The sequence below is a fragment of the Plasmodium inui genome (genome assembly GCF_000524495.1).
Source record: "Plasmodium inui San Antonio 1 unplaced genomic scaffold supercont1.12, whole genome shotgun sequence".
In the NCBI taxonomy this organism is placed as follows: Eukaryota; Apicomplexa; class Aconoidasida; order Haemosporida; family Plasmodiidae; genus Plasmodium; species Plasmodium inui.
Genome location: NW_008481846.1, coordinates 345,898 through 365,489, shown reverse-complemented (window position 1 = coordinate 365,489; position 19,592 = coordinate 345,898). Strand labels below are relative to the sequence as shown.

General features: G+C 43.5%; 4 protein-coding genes across 4 annotated transcripts in view; 3 read left to right on the top strand and 1 right to left on the bottom strand.

Moving 5' to 3' along the window:
* Nucleotides 1-1,344: 1,344 nt before the first annotated feature.
* C922_03121 (hypothetical protein) lies at nt 1,345-1,920 on the top strand (the record flags this gene model as incomplete). Its single annotated transcript, XM_008818713.1, has 1 exon — nt 1,345-1,920. One exon carries the CDS (start codon nt 1,345-1,347, stop codon nt 1,918-1,920), a length of 576 nt encoding a protein of 191 aa, XP_008816935.1.
* A 2,750-nt stretch (nt 1,921-4,670) lies between these two features.
* On the top strand, nt 4,671-13,949 carry C922_03120 (NAD(P)H-dependent glutamate synthase; the record flags this gene model as incomplete). Its single annotated transcript, XM_008818712.1, has 1 exon — nt 4,671-13,949. One exon carries the CDS (start codon nt 4,671-4,673, stop codon nt 13,947-13,949), a length of 9,279 nt encoding a protein of 3,092 aa, XP_008816934.1.
* An 860-nt stretch (nt 13,950-14,809) lies between these two features.
* C922_03119 (hypothetical protein) lies at nt 14,810-16,672 on the bottom strand (the record flags this gene model as incomplete). The annotated part of the gene is made up of 4 exons (XM_008818711.1): nt 14,810-15,610; nt 15,797-15,978; nt 16,316-16,391; nt 16,583-16,672. 4 exons carry the CDS (start codon nt 16,670-16,672, stop codon nt 14,810-14,812), a joined length of 1,149 nt encoding a protein of 382 aa, XP_008816933.1.
* Nucleotides 16,673-19,112: 2,440 nt separating this feature from the next.
* Nucleotides 19,113-19,592, top strand: part of C922_03118 (hypothetical protein) — a gene marked incomplete at both ends in the record, with an annotated part of 1,097 nt that continues 617 nt past the window's right edge. The window contains one exon of the mRNA XM_008818710.1: nt 19,113-19,584. Within this exon, the coding sequence (XP_008816932.1) occupies nt 19,113-19,584 (472 nt within the window). The remainder of the gene's footprint in view (nt 19,585-19,592) is intronic.

Below are 19,592 nucleotides of genomic sequence, written 5' to 3'. Positions count from 1 at the left end.
ATTAAAGAGACCTTTTTCCGTGCAGTATGAAATTCCTCCTTAAAGCGCGTTTTGCCAGGTCAAAAGATTAATCGCATAAAGTGAGGTGCGCGAGGAAACGTGTAACACATAGGTACACGCACTTGCGTAGCCATGTACCTTTTCGCGTAATTACCAATGTATAAGCACATGGAACATTCTTTTTGCGAGAAAGATGGCAGGGCGAAAAGTTGCCTGTTCACCCATGTCAGAGCGCCAAGTGGGAGAAAGGCTTACCATCCCCCCGGGCATTAGGATGGTCATTCAACCTGTATCTTAAATCACGCAGTACTTTCATGGCTGCGCATATGAATATAAGATGCTTCAACGCGTACAAATTGATAAATCGACATGGCGATAATTTTTTCTAACCCTCATGGGGGAATGGCCACGGTATGTCACCTTATCCGTTTCATTTTTTTATTACCACTTTGGAAAAAAAAACAAAAAAAAAAAAAAAAATTTTCGAGTGAAAGTCTCAATATAGATTAGTCCAAATCGCACGAATAGTCTCTTCAAGGTGAGTATAAAATATTTTTTTTTTTTTTTTTTTCATGGCAGCTTTCCATTTTGTGAACAGAAACCGTTCGAGGGAATTTCCCCGTGCAACCTTACGTGAAGAGCTCAGTTAACATGCGGAGAAAATAAAAAGAAAGGGTTTGCAAAATTGACGTTCAGCGGGATAACAGTAGTTTGTACAGCTATATAAAGGTATTTTTTTTTTTTTTGCATCCCCATTCGATGCGTAGTCTTTATAATTTAAGCTTAAATTGGCATTATATATATTTTGCGAGCGATGCAGCATTACCCTACATAGGCCATTACAGCATAGTAATGTGATGAAATATATACTTGTAATGCTCCGTTTGCATGTGTGGCTCATCGCTTTGCGCAGCTTTGATGGGTTGTACTTACATCCTCCATCTTTCCATACTACCCCATTTTTAAGTCCATAGCCCCAGCCGACTGCGCACGAAACAGCGTTGTTTGGGGGCAGCCTTTTTTTTTTTTTTTTTTTTTGCCTCCCCTCCGCTTGGCACAGCAATTGTAGAGGAACCATTTCGAAGTTACCCCCTTTACTCGTCGTTGGGTGGTAAATAAAACTGCCCCCAATAAGCACACGCAGTTGTGAGTATATCTGGATACAGACGAACGGACGAACGAACGGGCGAAGGAGCGCCGTACAACTGGAGACACCCTCACGCAACGAGGTCGCACCGCACAAGACAGTCGAAATCCACGAGAAGATCGACTCCTCCATCCGTGCGCACTACTCCCCATCTGTGCGCACCAAATTTCCCCGCTGAAACAAAAAAGAAAAAAAAAATGAGTAGATGGGAATTCAACCTTAAAAAATATGACGAAAAATGTGAAGGCGTGACGGAGCCGTTTGGATACAAATTCGAGAAGGACGTGAGAGGAGCATACGGAGGTGGAGACAGTTACCTGAAAGTGGAAAAAAATATAAACAATTTAAATAAGATAAACAAAAGCGAAGTTAACAAGTCAACCACATCATCTGCGATTAGCCAAAAGGTGCTGGACAAAAAAGCTTGGGGCATTTGTCTTAATGCATTCAAAGGATTAGTGATGAATATATTTGTTATGTTCATGTCGGGCGGCGCGTCAGGGATCTTTGGCATCATTTTTATTGTGTACTCAGCGTACAACATTTTAAAATCGTTACTTAACATCAATGATGCGTTTAAGAGTGTGGAAAATAATTCCAACCAGAAATTTTGGGCACAGAAATTTTGCTTTGCCCTTTTAAATTTTCTTGGTTTTCTTTACATTATGAATCTGTGCTCCAACAGTGGGTTACTGCCCATACGGTCTGCTGATTATTTTTATTTCATTCCTCACCAGACGATTCGGCAGAAGACCATGTCGACTTTTTTTTAGTGCCGGCCCGTTCGCCTCTGCGTTTGACGTGCTTTCTGTGTTCTCCCTTTGTGAATTCCCCTTAGACCTGTTATGTTACCCCTGTCACTTTACACCGGCAACTTTTTTTTCCTTTTTTTTGTACAAACTCGACCTTTTTTTTTAACGTTCGCAATTGCCCAACAAGAAAATGTAACACCCGTAATACCCGTAACATCGGGCGTGTTCGTTTGGGTATGCTCCTTCCCACACGTTCTCCCAGAGGGGAATTTTAAAAATTGCGAAAAGATGCCCTCATCCCTTTTTTTGCGCTTTCATGGACAACAGTGGGGGAACCCGAAGCAGGAACCACCGTCCTGCGTAGACCTGCACGAGGGCCCCCTATACGGGGGAGTGACACATTGGGTGCATGTACACTTGAGTGGAAACCCACAGGGAGTGGAAAAAAAAAAAATACCTCCAGGAGAAGGATCAAGGTGAATTCTTTCCACTTCTTAAACCCCCTCTATAGAAAGTTCCTGTTCACCTTTATTCCGCGTGACTGCGCGTGGGTGTACGTACGTCTGTGCGCACATAAAAAGAGACGATGCAGGGAAAGATATCCCCCCACGGAGGACTGTGAATTAATATGTATATATTTTTATATATATATATGTTTATATATACCTACATATGCAAGTTTCACCCTGCATGAGTTTTATTTTTTCAGATCACTTCTTGCGCTATGTGTCGAATTGGCGCCCACTGTTGCGTAGAGGACATGCCAGCAAAAAAATTTAACCCCAATTTTGTGAAAGTCGGTATGCAGCGAGGAAATATACTGTGACACATATGGGCCTTGATAAGCATGCGAAACGGTGTGCCTATGAGTACGTACATGCATAGTGGGCACATGCAAATGTACCTACGGTAATTTTCTTGTGTAGTGTCATCCGCATGGAAACTGCGAATGGTGTAACAGTTTGGTTATTTGGTGTGATTTCATCTGATGCGATTTGACGCGATTTGGTGCTTTTTTTTTTTTTTTTTTTTCACATTTTTGAGCTCATTGGGGGGAAATATGCATGGCACTAAGGCACTGGGAATATGTGCAACCCTCTTTTGTACACACTCCTCGTGCGATATAGAACATGCCTTACAATTTTCCCGTTTCTATGTTAAAAAAAATAAAATTAAAAAGGATCCCGCGGGAAAGTTGCGTAACCCATGCGCAAGAAAATTGTTACAAAAAATTTGAAGCTTAGAACTGGTCAAATGAGTTCCGCGTACGTCGCTGCAAAACTTTGCAACATAATTTTTCGTACCTATTTCGTGTGCTTATTTTCGCGTCTTCACTTTTGCGATTAACAAATTTGTAACGAACAAATTTATAATTAACGAAGCATCTTATGCATGCATACCATTTGCCTAATTATTTGCCTTTTTATTTGCGCATTCCAAGGTAATCCCGCGCTCCCAACAGTTAAGGCCTGCGTGGATCCCAACCGCGGAAGCAGAACACCACCACCACCCACAGGGAACTGGAGGAGCGAATTAACTCGAAATAATACCGCAGTTTGTCCTTTCACCCATGTATTTTCCAGCGCCGCTGCGCTAGTGTATGAACGCACTTTTTTTTTTTTGGCAAGGCGGTGTGGAAGGAATTAAAAAAACGCAAAAAATACGCGAAAGGGGAGTATAGAAAAATAAGGGAAACTTAGCCAGAGTGAACAAAAATGAAAACAAGTGAAAAAAAAAAATAATAAGAAATAAATAAACAAATGAACAAATAAACGTGCAAAAAAGAGAAAAAAAAAAAACAAAGCAACGACGACAAAAAGAATAACCAACAACGAATCAAAAACCAATGAACAACCAACCAACAACGAACAACTAAAACAGCGCGCAGTTACATTCTGCATTTTTTCTCCTCCGCGCTGGGAGCAAAATTTCACGAGTTTGAGCTAACACGTAAAAGTGCAAGAATCAGCCACAACATTACTGGTAGTTAGAAATACTGTGTTCAAAAAAGTCGGAAAAAATATAACGCTGCTGTTGGGAAAAGTCCTACATACGCCCGCGTCAGCACCTAGGAAAAAACCTGTACCCATGCATACAGGTGCGCATACGTTTGTCCCAGGACATATTCATATGCACGATCCTACGCATACTGTTACACATGTACATTCTTATGTGCATCACCTGGTGCGTACTCATCCACAATGAACTGCTTAAACATACTGGAACTTTTTTTTTAACCTTTAAATTAGCTCCCTTTTTAATTCGTTAAGCAATTAATTTCAAAAATTTGCATCAACGTTCAATCTGTTTTTTCTGTCTACAAAGAAGATTTGCCGCGAATAGTGCCACATCATTTCGGTGCACAGCCACCTACGCGATTTTCGAAATTCGCCGTTTTTTTTGTTCATGGGACATGCGTGGAGGCACGCGTGATTGGTTTGTACATATAAACGAGTGAAAATATATTTATTTTTTTATATTTTTTTGTATATTTTTTTATTTTTTTTTACTTTTCCTGGGAGATAGACCTCGATTCGAAACTGTATTGTCACCCCCCTGTCTCTGCTCACATGTGTGTACTGTACTCATGAGCGCAGTTCCTTCGACCATGAACGCCACCACCCAATTGGGCCTCTCGAATTAGTCTTCGGACCCCCATATGGCAGCGTGTGTTTGCTCCTTTGCTTCGCTACGCCTTATTCCCCACTTGGTGAATCAGGCAGAAAATTCGAAGTGTCGACTTGGCTTCTAGAATTAGCAGGTAACGGAAGATGCGGGAGGAGAGGAAGGACGAGGTGGATGTGGAAAGCATCAATGAACCAAGTTGCGACACGCCGGAATTGACTTCGGAGTACGGGAATAGGACGAATAAGACGGAGAAGACGAAGGAGACGAAGAAGCTCAAGAACACGGAAATGATGAAGAGAACGAAGAAGAGGAAGGCCAAGCAGGCCGAGCATGGCCTATACGACAGTAGAAACGAAAAGGACGCATGCGGAGTGGGAGTCGTGGCAGACATCAATGGAAAGAGCTCAAGGAGTGTTATCCAGAAGGCAATGCAAATACTACTACGCCTGAGTCATAGAGGAGGAGTTCAATCGAACAACGGAGATGGAGCGGGAATTCTGGTGGGGATGCCACATGATTACTTTCAAATGTTAAGTGACACATGCCAGTTGCCATTTCTGCTGCCGGAAAAAGGAGACTACGCAGTTGCACAAATATTCTTGCCACATAATGAAGAGAGGAGGTTATTTTTGTATCATGAAATTGAGCAGGAAGTGTACAAGAATGGACTTGTAGTGCTGGGTTGGAGATCGCCAATCCCAGTTCGCAGTGATGTAATTAGTGCAGCTGTGAAAAAAAGTGAGCCCTTCATAGCTCAAATGTTTGTATGTAAAAGATCGGTGTTTAAAAATTACGACGATTTTAATATTTACCCATTTTCAGACATAGACTTCACAGATGATAGCCACTTGAATTTGAGCAGCCTGCCAGACGACATCGAACTGCTAGCCTTTTTTATAAGAAAAAAGTTGGTCCGACATAATGACATGTATTTCTGTAGTTTCTCTTCCAGGACAATTGTCTACAAGGGACTGTTAACCCCTTCGCAGATATATCTCTACTTTGAGGATCTGCTAAGCGAGCAATTTACAACCTACCTGGCGATGGTTCACGTGCGATTCTCGACGAATACTTCCCCCACGTGGTATGCTGCGCATCCATTTAGGAGAATATGTCACAATGGAGAAATCAACACCATTAGTGTGAATTCGATTTTATTTCAAGAGAGAATGGAGCTAGCCAAAGCTCCCGATTCGTTTAAGTCTGTGTCGATAAAGGATTTAAGACCCATAAATGAAGAGAATTATGTTATATACGACAACGATGATGAAATCATTGAAAAAAGAGACACCTTTGAAGATATCATGTTGACAAAAAATAGACTAAAGAAAAAATCCAGGAGGAGGTTACTTCTCCGATTGAAGAGAGATTTCACGTACAACAGCTCCGCCATCCATTACAAAATAAAAAGAGAGTATATGAATTCGGATATTAATAGCAACTCGGAGTTTTTAAGCAATGTGAACGAAGTGTCTGGGAGCTCATCCGACGATTCAGAGGATCTGTTCGATAAGGATGATAATGGCTCCTCTTCTAGACGGGTTAAGGAAAAGAATGCCATTTCGCACATGTGCAGGAGTGACAAAACTTTCGGTCACGCCGTAAAGAGGCAGTTGAAATATGGGGAATCTCGAAAAACCAAAGGCGCTATTAGCTACCCGTCGGACTCTTCCCTCTTCGATAATGCCATTGATTTCTTAACCATGGCGGGGAGAGAAATAGAGCACGCAATTATGATGCTAATGCCAAGGGCATATCAGAAGGATCCAAATATAACACCACTGGAAAGGGCCTTTTACGAATATCACACCTGTATGATGGAGCCCTGGGATGGGCCTGCATTAATCATCTTCACTGATGGAAATAAAGTAGGCGCTTCGCTCGATCGAAATGGATTAAGACCCGCTAGGTACAGCATCACCAACTATGGGCTGTTCGTTCTGTCTAGCGAAACGGGGGTCGTCGATTTGGCTTATGACAAAATTACCCATAAGGGATGTGTATATCCTGGCAAAGTAGTCCTAATCGATTTTAAGGAAAAAAAATTCTTAAGGCATGAAGAGGTGCTGAGCAAATTTATGAAAGAGAAACCTTACAAGAAATGGCTAGATCATTATTCTATTCATTTGGACCACATTATCAAACCGGCTTCCAACATGGAGAACATACGAATGAATGCATATAAGTACGGAGCCATATTGAATAAGGAAAGTTTCTATGAGTGCAAAGATGCAGACCAGTTTGACGATATGGATGACCCCTACGATGAGTCGTTAATTAAAAAGTTAAAAGCCTTTGGTTATACGTATGACGCGTTCAATATGATAATTTCGCCCATGGTAAAGCATGCCGCCGATGGGCTTGGGGCAATGGGAAATGACACCGCCTTTCCCTTTTTAAGTTACTTACGGAGAAACCTTCTGTACTACTTCCAGCAGACGTTCGCACAAGTGACCAATCCAGCCATCGACCCGATAAGGGAAGAAAATATCATGTCTCTTATGAGCACCTTGGGAAAGGAAGGGGACATCCTCCACTCTACCTACACCAATTGTCAGCGCATATTTATTAATGGCCCCATTCTGAACGATGCACTATACAACATGCTTCTCCAGTTGCCAGACTTCCCACACATCATAATCGACATGACAGTCGATTTGAGTAAACTGGAAGCGCTCATGTCGGGCCAATCAGCAGACGAAGTAAAATTTGATGTGGTCAAAAGTGTGTCCGCGCCAAAACGGAGTTACCACGCGGATGGTAGTAGCAACTATACGTTCAAACTGGACGACTGCAAAACCAAGCATAGTAAAGAAGATTTCAGTAAAATGAAAATAAAAAACAACATCATATCCAAATATTTGATTAAATTTATCGATAGAGTGAATACCAAAGTTGAAAATGCTGTTAGGCGAGGGAGCCAGCTGATTGTTCTATCCCACACCAACATAAACGAAAAGAGAGTACCCATATTCTCCATCCTAATTGTTGGTGCGTTACATAAATATCTGTTAAGTAAGAATTTAAGAACCAAGTGCTCTCTCATAGTTAAGGCTGGTGATTGCTTCGAAATCCACCACTTAGCAGTGCTGCTCTCCTTTGGGGCGGATTGTATATACCCCTTTATCTTGTACGAAAGTTTGCGCTTCATAAGATATGAAGATAATGAAGTCCGGCTTAGTAACCAGCAAATGATAAGTAACTACAGACATGCAGCAAATTATGGCATACTAAAAATCATGTCGAAAAATGGCATTTCTACCCTCCCTAGTTACAAAGGATGTGGGCTGATGCAACCATTGGGAATATCCGACGAGATTTTAAAAAAATGCTTCATCAATGTGTGCGACTCGATTATCGGCGGAGTAACATTCGAATTTGTGGAGAAGGAAATTCTGAAGATGTTTTACAACGCCTACCCTAAGAGGATAGTAACTCTGAACGTTAAAGACGCAACGGAGGAGCTCGATGACTATGGAGAGTACCACTTCAGGAGCATAGGGAACACCCAAATACATATGAACCATCCAGAAACGATCAACTTACTGCAGAAGGCAACACGCACGGGGAACACAGATACGTATAAGAAGTACTCAGAGCTGCAGAACGAACTGATAAACCATTGTGAGATTAGGGGGCAGCTTGAAATAAATTATAAAAAATGCCCCTCGTACAATAAGAAGAAAAGAAAAAATGAACCCATAAACATCCAGCTAGTAGAATCTGTCAACAAGATTTTACTCCGATTTTGCACCGGCGCTATGTCTTTTGGTTCCCTCTCGGAGGAAGCGCACATCACGGTCGCCACGGCTATGAATAACATGGGGTTGAAGTCAAACACGGGCGAGGGAGGGGAAGCAGAAGATCGCATTAGGAGGGAGTCTGCCGAAGCAAAGGGGCCGAGCGAGGCCAATACCAACTCAGCGGTTAAACAAATCGCCTCCGCTAGATTCGGCGTCACGGCGTACAGCTTGGTCAACGCGCAGGAGCTGCAGATAAAAGTGGCCCAGGGATCGAAACCCGGAGAAGGGGGAGAATTGCCAGGATACAAAGTCAGCGCGAAAATTGCCTCTGTTCGTAGAAGCACCCCAGGTGTTGGCCTAATTTCGCCACCACCACACCATGACATGTACTCCATTGAAGATGTGGGTCAGCTAGTCTATGACTTAAAGAATATAAACAAGGAAGCTAAAATTTCCGTAAAACTAGTTTCGAAGCTAGGTATAGGTGTGATCACATCCGGAGTTGTCAAAGGAAATTGCGAACAGATTCTGATTAGTGGCATGTCTGGTGGCACCGGGGCATCCAAGTGGACTTCCATCAAGCATGCAGGTCTGCCATGGGAAATCGGACTAGCAGAGGCGCACCAGACTTTGTGCAAATCCAAGTTGAGAAAAAGAGTTATCTTACAAATTGATGGGCAACTAAAAACAGGGAGGGATGTCATCTTAGGTGCACTACTCGGTGCTGAATCGTTTAGCTTCTCGACCCAACCGTTAATTGCTCTAGGCTGCATTATGATGAGGAAATGCCACCTCAATATATGCCCTGTTGGCATATGTACACAAGACCCAGAGCTGAGGAAAAAATTCGCAGGCAAACCAGAACACATAATAAACTTCTTCTTCATGCTAGCGGAAGAGGTCAGGGAGTATTTGGCTAGCATGGGGTTCAGGAAGTTCTCCCAAATTATTGGAAGGTCCGATCTGCTCAAAAAGAAGGACCACTTAAAATATGACGAGAAGAGGAAGCTGCTAGACTTCTCGAAGCTGCTATTCCCAGGGTGGAAATACTATGCAGAAGAGGAAATGAAAGATGATGTAAAGAAAAGATACAACAAAAATGGAAATGAGAAGAAGAGGCACGTCGGTGGAAATTCCCTCTACTCTGGCTCCAAGTACAACGCAGGGGGGTCTCTCACCCCAAGAGTGAACAACGCCCTAGACAAAATGAGAAGGAAACAGGTACTCATAAACGAGAAATACAACACGGTGCAGAAGTACGATGTGGTGAGGAGGGCAGACGAGGGCGGAGAACACACGGATGGGATGAACCACGCGGGGGAAACGTGCTCCTCTGTGGGGGAATACGACGAGGAGGAGGCCGCGGATGACGCGGAGGATGAGAAAGAGGACGGGGAGGATGATGAGGAGGATGAGGAGGAGGAGGAAGACGACGACGACGAGGGTGAAGAAGAAGAGGACGACGAGGGTGAAGAAGAAGAGGACGACGAGGGTGAAGACGATGAAGAGAACGACGAGGGTGAAGACGATGAAGAGAACGACGAGGAAGAAGAAGTAGAAAATAACCCGAATGACCCCGAACAGCTGGATGACGCAAACGAACTGAACGGCCACCACCCACGCAGCGTGCAGGGCGACCAAGGCAAAAGGGAAAAGGCCAAGAGGAGACAAAAACCGCTGTGCGAAGAAGATGACTTGAACAAGGAGTATTCCAAAGGTGAAAGCAGCAAACATAGCCTATCGGTAAACGGAAGGAGTGCAAAGAACGCCATGGTGTGCACCACCAAGATGATGAGAAAAAAAATGAACGATAAAAGAATGAACGGGAAAAAAATGCATTTGAAGAAGAAGGAACCCAAACCGATGGCAATATTCTGCTGCGAAACGCAGAACCATAAGCTGTCCGACATCATTGATAGAGAACTTATAAGAAGATCGAAGATAGCATTGCTGAATTGTACCCCTGTGAATATAAATATGCCTATAAAGAATACGGACCGAGCAGTAGGAGCCATGTTAAGTTATCATATCATTCAGAAATATGGGGAACCAGGGTTACCAATGGATACTATAAAAGTGAAATTTAGAGGAACAGGAGGATTATCCTTTGGAGTATTCCTGACAAGCGGTGTGAACTTTGAGCTCGAAGGAGATGCAAACGATTTTGTGGGAAAGGGTCTATCCGGTGGAATTATATCAGTGCATTTCCCCAGAACGTCGTTATTCATAAATGAGTGTCAGAAAAACATGATTGCAGGGAACTCCGTTCTGTATGGTGCAACAAAAGGAAGAGCTTTCTTCGCAGGAAGAGCTGGGGAAAGATTTGCAGTTCGTAATTCTGGGGCCATAGCCGTTGTCGAAGGAGTCGGATGTCACGGGTGTGAATACATGACGAAAGGCATAGTAGTTGTATTGGGTGAAATTGGCTGTAACTTCGCTGCAGGCATGAGTGGAGGAATTGCATACGTCCTGGACATTAACAAAAAAAACGTAAATCACCAAATGGTAGATCTGAAGGTATGCAAAACGATGGATGAAAAAATGACGTTAGAAAAATTACTGCATGAGCATTATGAAAGGACCAATTCGTATACGGCCAAAGTTCTGCTTCAAAATTTTGATGAAAATCTGCAGAGGTTTACCAAGATTATTCCTAGAGATATCAAACGAGTGCTAACCGAAGCGTGCATCGAATTTGTAAAGACAGGGAATGAAGAGGCCGCAGCAATTCTGGACGACTGGGCTTCTCTGCTGAAGAATGTCGATCAGCCAGAAAACATGTATAAGAAGGCCATGCAATTTTTTACCACCATCTCGGATGACATATCTGGATTGCCAAAAACGCTAGCATTGAGAAATGTAGATGGACTCATCATATATGACATTTTGCAAGACAATCATAGTAGGAAATTATTAACCGTAAAGAATTACACACCGCAATTGAATTCCACCCAAGGAAGTGAGCAACTGCAAGGACAGGTCAAGAAGAAGAAGATATTTGACTTCGAAGGATTCATTCACAATTTAGAAATTTGCAGAAAAAATAACCGAAAGTGGCGAAGGTTGGCGGAAATCCCATTTAAGTGTAACGCCTTTAATGATTTTAAAAATATTTTCCCAAAAAGGCTCGATGAAAAGTCAAAGGAAATGATAAAAAAGTATATTCTGAATGAGAAGTACCTCCTCGATCTTCACCTCAAGTCCTTAAATTCGAACTCTTTTATTGACAGTCTGATTGATAGGGAGGAGGGGGACGACTACATGAATGTGAGCCAGAAACAGATCAGCCCCAATGTGTATACCTTGAAAAGTTTCCTCTACGCGAATGGGAAAGGGGAGGGAAGTGTCAAGGATAACCATCATGCTGTGAGATCTCCCGACTTGGGGGTATTTAGGGGCACTTCTACCGCTTCGGCGCGCAGCTTCACCGGGGCGTCTGTCTCGTCCGTGGAGCCCTCCGAGGGCAAACCGGGCTCCACCAGCACACCGGTCATCGCCCCACTCAATGGGTCTATCCATGGGCTTGGTTCTCGCCCGACCGGAGACACTATGACCACCGCATGTGCCACCCCATGCACCACCACATGCGCCACCGCCACTTCCTCTCCGTCGAAGGATACGCGCCCCCCAGTAACAAAATTGAACATCACGAACAAACAAGGAAGTTACGAGGGGAAAGCCACCGAGTCTGTTATCCCGAGCATCAGCCAAGCCAAGCCCTTTCTCGCGGTAAACCCGAATAAAGTCACCGGCTTTAAGGAGTACGAACGGTTATCCCACCCGCTAAAAGACATTAGCAGTAGAGTCTTGGACTACTCAGAGATCATCGTGCCAATCAATGCAAAGAGTAAACTGCATAACCAGTTGCTAAAAACACAGGCGTCCAGATGTATCGACTGTGGAACCCCTACTTGCCATTATCCAAATTCCAGCGGAGGAGGGTGCCCTCTTGGGAACAGAATATTTGATTGGAACAATTTAATATACGAAAATGAGTGGAAAAAAGCACTGGAAAGATTATTAGATACAAATAATTTCCCAGAAATTACTGGGCGCGTCTGTCCAGCCCCTTGTGAAGATGCTTGCGTTTTAAGCATTAACGAAAAACCAGTGTCGATAAAATTTATCGAGTTATCCATCATTGAATTTGGATTTTTAAAAAAGTGGATTCAGCCTATCATTCCGCATACCAGGACGGGGAAAAAAGTCGCCATCGTAGGTTCAGGCCCCGCAGGATTAACAGCAGCTCAACAGTTGAATAAGGCAGGACATGAAGTAACCATCTTCGAGAAGGACGAATATTTTGGAGGATTACTAATGAACGGAATACCAAGTGTGCGACTGGATAAAAAAATAGTAGAGAGGAGGTTAGCCATAATGAGGAAGGAAGGAATCATTATGAGAAACAACATCAACGTAGGGACGGACATAACCTTATCCGAGCTAGCCAAAAATTTCGACGCTGTTTTGTTATCTACTGGGTATAAAGTCCCAAGGAAGTTGGACATTCCAGGATCGAACTTAAACAATATTTATTTTGCCATGGATTTCCTGACCACATGCCAGAAGTCGCTCCTTAAATCGGACCTCACCGATGACAACTACATAGACGTATCAGAAAGGCATGTAATTATTTTAGGAGGAGGGAAGACTGCTGTAGATTGCATAAGTTTGGCAATTCGAATGGGAGCAGCTAGCGTTTTGCAATTCACCAGGCAAGACCTTCCACCCGTGACAAGCACTGAATATTCCTGGCCAGGAGTGAAAAATATATTCAAGGTTGATTACTCACATGATGAAGCCATAATTATCCAAGGGAGGGACCCACGGGAGTTCTGTGTTAGGAGTTTAGAGTTTATACCCTCCAGTAAGGACCCCAAGAGAGTGTCTGGCATTAGGGCCATTAAAGTCAAATTAAGGAAAGTCCCAAATGGGGGAGGGGAGGTGGATAAGCAAACGCTGCTGCGGACGCCCTCCACCAAATCGACAAAATGGGCGAAGTCCATTGCTGTCACAGATGTCACGGCTGTCACCGCTTCCACATCAAACACCACCGCCAATATGCCCTACAGCAATGGGGTACTGTCCAAGCTGGAGTCCAAGAAGCATCAGACGAAGTTTGCCAAAGCGAAGGGGCAGAAAAATGCGTCCAAGTGTGGAACTGGGCAGGCATCCGGGGCAGCGACTTCTAGTGCATCCGTCACCGCCACATCCAGCGGAACCTCCAGTGCAGCGACCAACTCGCATTCCTCCTCGACGGGAATCACGAACGACATCATTCAAAACTACCAAACGACGAAGGAGCATAAGGAGTATGTCGACATCCCTTTCACCGAAAGGACTTACAAAGCAGATGTTGTCATCTTGGCCCTGGGATTTTCCAAGACGGATGACTCCGTATGGGAGAATGACTCCATTAAGATCGAGCTTGATAATTATAACTGTATTAAAACCAAAATTAGAACTTACCAGACGAACTACAAGAAGATATTTGCCTGTGGGGACTGTAGAGTCGGCCCCAGTACCGTCGTGCAGGCTATAGCCGACGGCCGAGACGTCGCTGCCAAGATCGACGAATTTCTCATGAATTCGGAATCCATTCTACCCTCTTGCAATACGTACTATTACTACCCCCCCAACTATAAGAGCGCCCCATTTGGGTCCGCCCACTGGGGCTAACTCGAAGGAGGGGGCTACCACCCGGATGTTGGTGAATACTTGAATTAGTGTTACCATTTTGCCATTCATTTCATCCCCCTATTACCTCTTTTTTTACCCCATTTTTCGTTTTTTTTTTTTTCCCCAATTCGCGTCTACTTTTCCCGTGCAAAGTTCCCCAACCTTATCTGTTACGCATGGGAGCGTCACTTCATTTGTATGTTCAAAAGAAAAAAAAAAATGTGGCGCAACAAAGTCAGCCACAGACATAACCCCCCAACTGGGAATTAATTAAAAATATTCGTAAATTTTGCAAAAAGGCTAAATAAAAAAGTCCAGTCAGTGTAAGGATTAAAACGAAACAAACGGCAATGCGTGTGTAACCGATTTGGAGCAAACACGGACAAACATTTGAGGGAGGCTTGGAAGGCCAGGCGAGGTACACACGCGTATTCCTTTGGGGGAAAAGATACAGTCACACGACGTGCATGCGCTTGCGGGGGAGGAGAAAAATGTCTGCGCTAAATCTTCCTCGGCGTGCCTGCTCATATAGATGGAAGGAGCTTCGTGTCGGGTACGTACACCTGTGCAGGAGTCCCGTCAACCAGAGAAGGGCGAAAAAAATAACGCGAACGAGTAAAATCACACAAGCGAGTAAAGTCGCGCGGGTGAACAAAACTGGGGCGGGAAACACCTACGTAGTTCCCCCCTCCGCACGGAAAAAACAAAATTCACAAAACAGAACAAAACAAAACATACATTTTTAGGGTACCATGTGGGGCACAAAAAAGAAGGGCACATCTCATATGGAGGGATTTCTTCAAATCGTTGAATGATCTCTTAAACGCCAGTTTATCTTTTGCTTCCTTCGTAGGGGATGCTCACTTCACCAAGATCCTCTTGACGTCTACCGTCTTACTTAATGACTGGTCTTTATCAATAGAGGTTGTCGTCATTTCCAAACTTCCCTTGGTACTCATGGAGGACAAATCGACATACCCTTCCTTTTTCTTCTTCCTTAAAGAATACATTTTCGAAGTACCCGTTTTATTGTTATCATTTATAAGTTCCGTGATTATATTTTTCATATCCTGTTTTGTCGAACGTCGTATATTTTTCATTCCAAAGGATTCGCTATTCTGTGGCGGAGGCAGCTGACTTGTGTTGGACTCTGAGTAAGCAAACAGATCTTTTCTCTTTTCATTAATTATTCTTTCTTGGTATGCATTTATGTTGCTAATTTCGTTGTTTAATTTTTCTATATATTTTCTCCTTTCCTGTTCGTGTTTTTCTTCCCCAGTGTGGTCACCCCGTTTGTGTTTGCTCGGGACATATGTTTGTTCCACAGTCGCTAGGTTTTCTACTCTGTGGAGAATCCCCGCTTCGTCTTCTCTTGTGCTGTTCATGTCGTAATATATATCCTCGTCATCTCCGGTATCTTTCACAATGCAGCTCTTACTGTGGGATTGTTGGTCAAAGTCCTCATAATTTTCCCCTTTATATTTTTTATGAGAACGAGCTGGGTCAGTGGCGAATGGGGCTCCACCGTATGATGGAAAGTGTCCATCCTCGCCATAAAAAGGTGCGATAGTGCCTGTCTTCATAATTTCTTTGAAAGACATGGAGTGTTCTCCTGGGGAGGAGTCGAAGTTGGGGATAATTTGGACATTGCTAGGTTGCTCCTGTGGGTGTGTGAGGTGAAAAGGCAGTTTTTTTTTTCTCTCTGTCTATCACTCATATGGGAAGGCGTGTCTATATCTTGCACGTCGTAAAGCGCATCAAGGGGACTTGTCACCCACTGCTTAACCACTGCTCAATCACTGCTCAACCACTTCTGAGCCACTTCTTGCACGCACCGCTGTTCCTACCTGTTCTTTTTTTCTCGCCTGGACGTAGTTCTTCCACTCAGCTTCAGTCATCCCAATTTTCTCGGCCACATTTGTGCAAAGGATATCTTCAGGATTCAAAATTTTGTAGTTCCCTATCCACATCTTTGGCTTCATTTTGTTTGGGTAATACACGAAGGTGCCTTGTACGGTGCTCCCATCAACTGGTAAGGGGAAGAAAATGAATGACTCATTTGGGGGCGCGGAAAATAGTGGCATAACGTCCACAGAGTGTTGTCCGCATCATGGAAAGAAAAAGAAAAAAAAAAAAAGAAAAAAAGATAAAAATCGGATCGGTGTCATCTCCACATTGGTAGAATAAACTCAATCTTCGCATACATTTCCACAAACGGGTTTTTTTTTTTTTTTTTTTTTTATAGTCGCTTTGCGAAGGGAGTTGCAATTCGAGACCACTTTGAAAAGAAAAAAACAGAAAAAAAATGATAATAAATTCGCGCCACTATGTTTAGGGGAGTTTCATCCCCTTCTCAATTTGCTTACTCGTTGTGTTGTTGCTTAATGCTTCGTTCATCATTTTCCGTGGGAAGTCTGGATCTTCCACCATCTCAGGGTCTCCCTGAAAAGGTGAACAAGGTGAGCATATATGCATGGGGGCGTCCACAGGTCCACATATTTACGTTCACCAATAGGTATTCACACATGTGTGTATTCGCTTGGGGGGGAATATCACCCAACCATTGCGCATAGACACACGTCTATATGTGAATGTTTTGCGACAGCGCCGGAGCCGCCTACTCCCCTGCGCACCTCATTTATCGTTCGGTACACGCCAATCTTTGTGCTTAGCTCAAGCAGTGTCAATGGCTTCCTGGTTTTTCCACTGGATATGTTCCCCATTTGCAAGCGGAACGCGTCTGTTGTGCCTTTTTCACGTTGAACGGAGTTTCGGGAAGTGCCAATCGGTCTGCGCGGCTTTATGGGTGTTTATACGTATATATACACACGTACATGCACAAGCATATATTTAGAGTGCGTGCTTCCCTTAAGATCAGCTTGGCAGCCGAACAATCACAGTTAGACGCAAACGTTCGCTTGTACCAAGGAGTGTGCTTTTTCCCCCTGATTGGCACAACACGGGCGGTACACCGAAAAGTTAAAAACACTGTACTGGTCCAGTCGTGCCCTTTTTGCTTTTTCACTTAAAAATGTTATTTTTGCTGTTTTGTGAACCTCGCTAAGTTGCTTTTTAATTCTTTTAAAATTTTTTTAAAGGTGTTCAACAGAAAAAAAAAAAAAAGAAACAGAAAAAGAAGAAGAAAAACAAAAAATAGCGTACAACAATGCGGTGTCTAAAACCCTTTTAGCCAATTGAAAGTCCCGTTTTGTTGCCTTTTCGAGGAACTGCTTACAGACTATATAATTTTTCTCCCATTAAAATTGGCTAAATTTGATATGTAAAACTAAGAATATAATTTTTTCTTTTTTGTTTAAGTAGAAATTTGTGTACTACCCTTTTGCAGGTACCAATTTGTAGACATTACTTGTTTTTTTTTTTTTTTTCTTGCAGCTCAAAAGTTTAGGCACAGTAAAACGTGACCTATAAAATTGTAACTTTGTTCTTTGTGCTATAAGGGAGGAAAGAGGGGGGCCTTCCTTAAGCAGATATATCCGCACATCCATGTTTGTTTTCATTTGTGTATACGCCTGCGCAGCGGCGTTGAATTTTTTGACCGCCATCAGCGCCTGTGCGGCATTTTGAGCGAGGTTTAGAGCGTTTTTCTTTTTTTTTTTGGGGATACTCATGTTGAGCGTTATTTTCAAGGGGAGGACGCCCTTTTCCTCCATTTTGACAAATCCCATTTGGACAAAATTTATTTAGCCGCATCCCTATAACTGAACAGACACACACGGCAAATCAGCACGAAGTTTTTTATTTTTTTTGCATTGGTCCCATTTCGTTGCCGTTGGTCAAATTTGCGCAGGGCAGGTAGTGCAGTGCCCCTGATTGTTCCTGTCTATCCCTTCGCTTGTCCGCTCACATAAGTGTGGAAGCATGCCACATGACTGTTTCATTTCCCCCCCTACGTTTAGAACAAACATGTCTACATTTCATGGCACATAAAAAGGAAAAAAATTTTTTAAGGCTAACCAATTGAAAACGGGCACGGGGAATCAGCTAATAATGCCGTGCAGGCTAATGCAAGAATAAATTTCTATGTGCGATTCCTCAAAAGGGGTTAAACCGGGGAGGTCACCTCTCGCGCAGACAGACGTACACATATAACCCTTTTCTATATATGTACATGGGTTGTGCTAAGGATCGGAGTGTGTGTGTGGGGGGATGTCTTGCCTTCCTTCCCGAAACACTGTGCGTTATAAGTGACAAAATTGGCAGAGTGAATTAGGCTGCACAAAGGAACACACTAACAGGAAAGAATAACGTCACAAATATCTTACCCCTTTATTGAAAGAGTGCATTTTTTTTCTTCCGCTTTTATTGCGCATATTTCGTTAGAGAATTCTGTATACTTTTTTAACTTGCCAATTTGTGCCTCTGGTTCGGTTGGCTCTCACCCTTTTTGCTTGCCTCCAGAGGGGAGGGGCCCATTTTTAAGGGGGAAAATGAATCATTGATGGGATTCCACCGGGGATGAGTACCCATAAGGGTGGGCATAGAAATAAACCCGACACATGGGCACACACTTGTGTGAGAGATTCGGTTACTTCAAATGGTCCTACCTTGGTGAAGTGAACGTGGTCAAGCATTTCCTTTTCATTCGGCTCAGGCATTTAAGCGGGATGATGAAAATGACTGCATTTGGCTTTTGTCTTCGCACCGGCATAGGTACTCAAGTTAGACTTCTTACTTTTGCGTTTATGCATCCTCCCCCATGGTACCTTTTTTTTTTGGAACGTAGGGAGACATGCCTTTGAGTGGGAGGACTAATTGGTCACTTGCCGTTTTTTGCGGCCTATTTTTTCATCGCGTGCACGTCCCGTGAGACGCCCCATTGGGGGGGGAAGGCCTCTCCCAATTTTTTTCGCCTCGAGAGAATGGTACATCCATATGCACGGGCATGCGTGTTGTGACATGAGGTCCCCGCCTCGGAGGGAAAAGGAATTCCCGCGAAGTTGCGCAGGCCGTTATGTGAGGCAAGGGTGATATGGGAGGATCCCCGTTTGTAAGCGTTTCGGAGGCAGCTATGAAGGGAAAAAATATCCCGCGAATTTTATCCCCCTAAAGTTACTCCTATAAATTTACCCTGTCGATTCGCCCTGTTGATTTGCCCCCCGATGCTAACCGCTTCTCCCCCCCACACACCATCCCTTACGCACGATGGAGGATGGGAAGAATGCGTTTCTGTTCCACCTATTCTCCTCCGCAGGGAGCGAGAAGGCGGGGGAACAAAAAGCCAAAGTGAGAAATTACAGGTTCATCAAACTGCCAAGCATAAACGAGCCGCACAAATGTGTGTTATACCACTACAGTGAAAAGAGCAACTTGCTGTACCTGCTGGAACGGAATTACTATAATCCGAAAATTGAGTCCATAAAACATGAAAATGACAAAATAAACAAAAGTTGTGTATCCCTTTTTATAAATAACTACGCTGTGCAGAACGAATGCAGCTTTTTCTGCTACCCCATTGATGCAATTTTCGTCTTCATAAGTATCATTTATCAAAACTACGCCTGTAACACGTACACCACACTGGGGGATTACCTAGACAGTGTTTTAAAAGACCGCGAAAGAAGGGAACAGAACGAAATAAGCAAAAATGCATTTTTCATTTTCAACAAAAATGTGAGTAACATC